This window comes from Myotis davidii, unplaced genomic scaffold, assembly GCF_000327345.1.
Source record: "Myotis davidii unplaced genomic scaffold, ASM32734v1 scaffold142, whole genome shotgun sequence".
Lineage (NCBI taxonomy): Eukaryota > Metazoa > Chordata > Mammalia > Chiroptera > Vespertilionidae > Myotis > Myotis davidii.
This window is the reverse complement of record NW_006294400.1, coordinates 5575650-5580027: the sequence shown is the minus strand read 5'-3', so window position 1 is coordinate 5580027 and position 4378 is coordinate 5575650. Positions and strand designations below refer to the sequence as shown.

Below are 4378 nucleotides of genomic sequence, written 5' to 3'. Positions count from 1 at the left end.
ACCGCTCAGCACTGGAGCTCACCTACTCCCTGGCATGGCCCATCTAGCTGCCTATGTCAGCATCCCCCCCACAGGATGGTCCTGTAGATACAGGAAGATGGGTGTAAGGGCCGTGTCCTCCCAAGTCAGCTTTCTTCCTGGACAAACCCCAAAGCCCATCAGTCCAGGGGAAACCCCTTCTCCACCCCAGGCTGCAAGAGTCATACCTACAATAGACCGGAGACCCTGTCCCATGTCGTGTCTGTCCACACAGTGCCCCTAAGAGCCCTCGGTCCATTCCACTGGACAAAGTGGAAAAGTGAGTGCCAGGGAAGGGCAGGGAGTAGCCTGAGGATTCACAGCAGAGCTTGGACTTCAGGGCATGCAGGCCAGAGAGCCGACCAGGGCTCCACACGATGGTGTGCGATCACTTACCCGAGGTCCCCGTGCACCGGGGGGTCCAGGGAGCCCAGGCAGCCCAGGGGGGCCCTGAGGAGAAAGCAATAGCATCAGTGCCCAGTGGCGTGATGAAAGAATGGGTACAAGCATTCATTCGCCAAACCTGCCCCAGAACTCTGCCCACGGCTAAGGAGCGTGGCTCCCTGAGGGCCCTGCCTGAGGAACCCCTGCTCTTCGGAGCTTCCGGGCCTTTGCCGGTGTGATTTCTCAGCCTTTTACACTCTCAGCTTTTATTATTCTGCTACCTCAGTGAGGGTGCCACCTTCTCCGGGAAACCTTCCCTGACCCCTCCTCCAATCTGGGCCACGGTTCCCTCTGTCCCTCTATTTTAAAGGCCGTTATACTATTCAAGGAATTGTCTGCTTAGAAGCCTGTTTCTTCCACCAGACCTGAGTCTCCTCAAAGGAACTAATGGGATATGAGTCATCTCTCTCTGCCCAGGGCTCAGCCAAACGTTTGATAAAATAATACAGCAACAGACCTCTGAGCTCAGCCAAGTTGTCTGCAGAGGCAGAGCAGAGAAGGGACTTGCCCAAGGTCACACCAAGCATCTTCACACCATGGAGATGCAGTGGAGCATCAAGGGCACACGCATCACACAGGCCTGGCTTCACATTCCTGTGCTGCCACTTACCAGCTAGGTTTGGGAAAGTTCCCTAACCAGCCTATGCCTATAAAATGGGGACAAGGATACCCTCCTCACAGTATTATCTCGAGGGTGAAATGCGAGGCAGTAAATGTGTGAGTCGAGTATTATTGTAAGCCATCGTCACTCAGATGTCTCATCTATTTCAGTGGCCACAGCCTGGTCCAGCCTTCATCACAGCCCCTTCTGCCTCTGCCTTCTCCCTGCCTCTCCCTTCCCCCATCTCCAGTCCTCCACACAGCCTGGGTTCACCTTCCCACGGGACTCCCCTGCTCAACAACATTCAATAGCTCCCCATATCCTATAGGAGAATGGCCTAACCCTGCCACAGGGTCCTCAGGGAGCACCTGTGTGGCCTCACCCCTCTTCCCTTCACACAGGAAGGGGGACAGCCGGGCAGACTTACTACACCACGTGCTGGCCTTTGTGTAAGTCCTGGTGTTGCCACTCGATACTGGAGACTTTGTGCAAGCCCTGCAGCCTGTCTGCTCTCTGCTGCTCCCCTTTGCAAAGCGCTCAACAGCGACTGTCCCGTCTGCCCCGAAGGAGCGAGTGAGGATCAACCGAGTGCCTGCTCTGAAGAGCTGAACACGGAGCCTTCGGAGGAAGCCAGGCTTTCGAGGATGTGTGAGGCCTGGGGAATTCATTTGTTTCAAATAACCATCAACAGCAGAGATTCCAGGTTTCCTGCCCGGAGTTAAAATCAGTGTTGAAAACCCAGTCCGGTTTGGCTGGTAATTAATCCAGACCTCACGCTGGGCAGCCTCAGTTCACAGTGCTGGCCTGTGAACACCACGTGCTTGCTCATCCATGAATGAAAATCAGCAGAGAGATCCAGACGGGCAGGCGTGGGCCCCGGGGCCCCGGGGTCACTGAAAAGAGCTAGCACTTGCCGGAGGTCACACAAGAGTCCCCCCAGGGTGGAGAGAGGGGGACTCGTGTGTGATCTCAGGCAAGTTCCAGCCATCTCTGAGCCTCCAAGTTGGCGACAGTCTCCCATGCAGAGCCCGGGGGTTGAAGGGACGGTCTCCAGTCCTAGGTCCAGTTCTGTAGGTTTGAGATCCAGGGCCAGTCTACCCCCTGCTGCTCCCCAGTGTAAGACTGGGGGCCTGGGTTCACACTGAGCATCCTCACTGACTAGCTCTGTGGCTCGGGGCAAGCAACTTCCAGTCTCCAAAGCTTCATTCTTTAACTATAAAATAAGATAGCACAGCATCTAGCTGACAGATAATCTATAAAAAGTGCTAATCCCGGTGCCTGGCACACCGTGCACGCCCCAAAAGTTAGCTGTTGTTTCTGCAAAGCAAGCGGCTGGAACCTCCCCACTGTGGAATTTTAAGCCACCCTCCTCGACATCTGTTTTTCAGGAAGAGCAAAAGGTTTCCTTTCCTAGAAGGCCCTCCTTGGCCCTACTCTTTCACGCGACCAGGAGTTAAAGGGAAATGCAGGGGCTAAGGCTAAGCATTACTGTAGGTGTTGTTGTCATCACAGAGCCCCTTTAACAGATGAGAGATCAAAGAGAGGCTCAGAGAGGCCAAGCCACCTGCCCAAGGCTGCACAGCTAACAGGCAGAACCTGGATTCAACCCCAAACCACTTGACATGTTCTCCTCCCCTGCGCAGCTTCACGCAGAAAACCTTGGCCAGGTGTCCTGACTGGCTGTGCAAACGTGGACAATTCCCCTCCCTTCCGTAGGCATGTGTCAAATGAACATTCCGCAGGCTTCCCAACGCCGACACTGCCTGAATTGCAGGGTGGTGGTGATTTCCTCCTCTAGGTTATCTAGCAGAAGAGGAAAAGCGAGACCATGCCCCTCGCACAGAGAAGAAGGCAAGGCCCGGAGGGTGAAGGGCTGATGCAGGGCCCCAGGACGGGACAATCTGTGGGTGGAGTTCCCTCATGACCCTGGAGGGCCGCCACTGCACAGGCCCTGGACACTCCCTCCTGGCGTTTATTCTGCCCCAGAAACGGGGGCATCCAAGCTGGGACCTGACCTCATTCACAACATCTGCACAGCAGACTCTACGTGCCAGCTGGGACCCACGGCCCGGCCTGGTGATGTCAGACCACAGCCTGACTCCTTGACATGGCAGCCCAGCCCCCAGCGGCAGGTCCAGCCAGCCCTGCTCTACCCACCTGGGCCGGACTACCCTACTCCCAGCTACAGCCACAGGCCTGGCCCTCCCCCACTCAGCGATCACTTTGTTAGTGGGTGAGTGAGGGGGGCACCCCTCTCTCCTGGTCCGAGACCCTGCCTGTTCTCCATGCAGTGGAAAAACGCTGCCATTTCTTTCCAGGGCTGAAGCCTGAGCGGGTGACTCTGGGATGATTCACAAGGCCGGGGTGGGATTTTCCACTCCATGATGCAAACAACGGGGCCTCTGAGAGGGCCCAGAGCTGGGGGGAGGGGAGCGGGGGCTGCTGGCCTATCTGCGGGAGGTGGACGAGGCCGGGCTCAGGGCTCATGCAAACAGAGCCATGGAAACAAGCAAACCCCCACTCTGGGCTTTCCCCAGGGGTCCTGGCCTCGGACAGCCAGACCTAGGGGAACCCCATCTGATGGAACAAGTCCACCCTTGTGTCCAGCTGCAAGGGCCCGCCTGCCAAGCCTCGCAGAGAGAAGTAAGCTCTGGCTGGCATGGCCCCTGGCGGCAAGCAAGGAGAGGTTTCACAGGCCCGGGATCTGGGAGACCTGAGTCCAATCCTGTGTGCTGCTAACTGCCGGGAGACCCTTAGCAATGAACTCTCAGTCTCTGGACCCCTGCTCAGTGCCTATAGCCTGAGGGGAAGAAGTCAGGGAATCTCAAAGGGCCTTCCTATCTCTATCTGAGCTCCCGATTATTCCCAAGAATGGCGCACAGGGTGCCCAGTCTCTGTCCTAGGGAAGGGCCTACTGGGACAGGGCTTCTCTGTGTAGCCTTGAGCAAGTTATCTCCTTATGCCTTCGGGCCTCAGTGTGTCCAGCTGTAAAATGGGGGCATAATACTCATCTTCCAAAATCATGGGTATGTGCTGGTTATTCTCCATTTGCTCCCAAGATCCACTCTGTGCCCTGGGGAGCTGCTCTACAGGCTGCACCCACAGGCTTCTCTGCTCTCTGCCCTGGCTGGGTATGGCCGAGAGAGGCCACTGCAGGAGAGAGTGGGCAGGGTATTTCTCTCCCTGCTCCCTCCCTGCTGTGCTATAGTTTGGCCCCGACTCCTGTCAAAGAACCCCGGTCATGTTTTAACTCTGCTGGGCTCTGGTAACGCCTGCCCCTCCCCTTGTTCCTTTTTTTTTTTTTTTTAAATATAT

The 4378-nt window shown here is 56.3% G+C and overlaps 1 protein-coding gene across 1 annotated transcript in view; it reads right to left on the bottom strand.

Moving 5' to 3' along the window:
• Window positions 1-4378, bottom strand: part of COL27A1 (collagen type XXVII alpha 1) — a 143710-nt gene that overhangs the window by 123381 nt on the left and 15951 nt on the right. Inside the window, 1 exon segment of the mRNA XM_015567140.1 lies at window positions 415-468. Coding sequence (XP_015422626.1) covers window positions 415-468 — 54 coding nt within the window.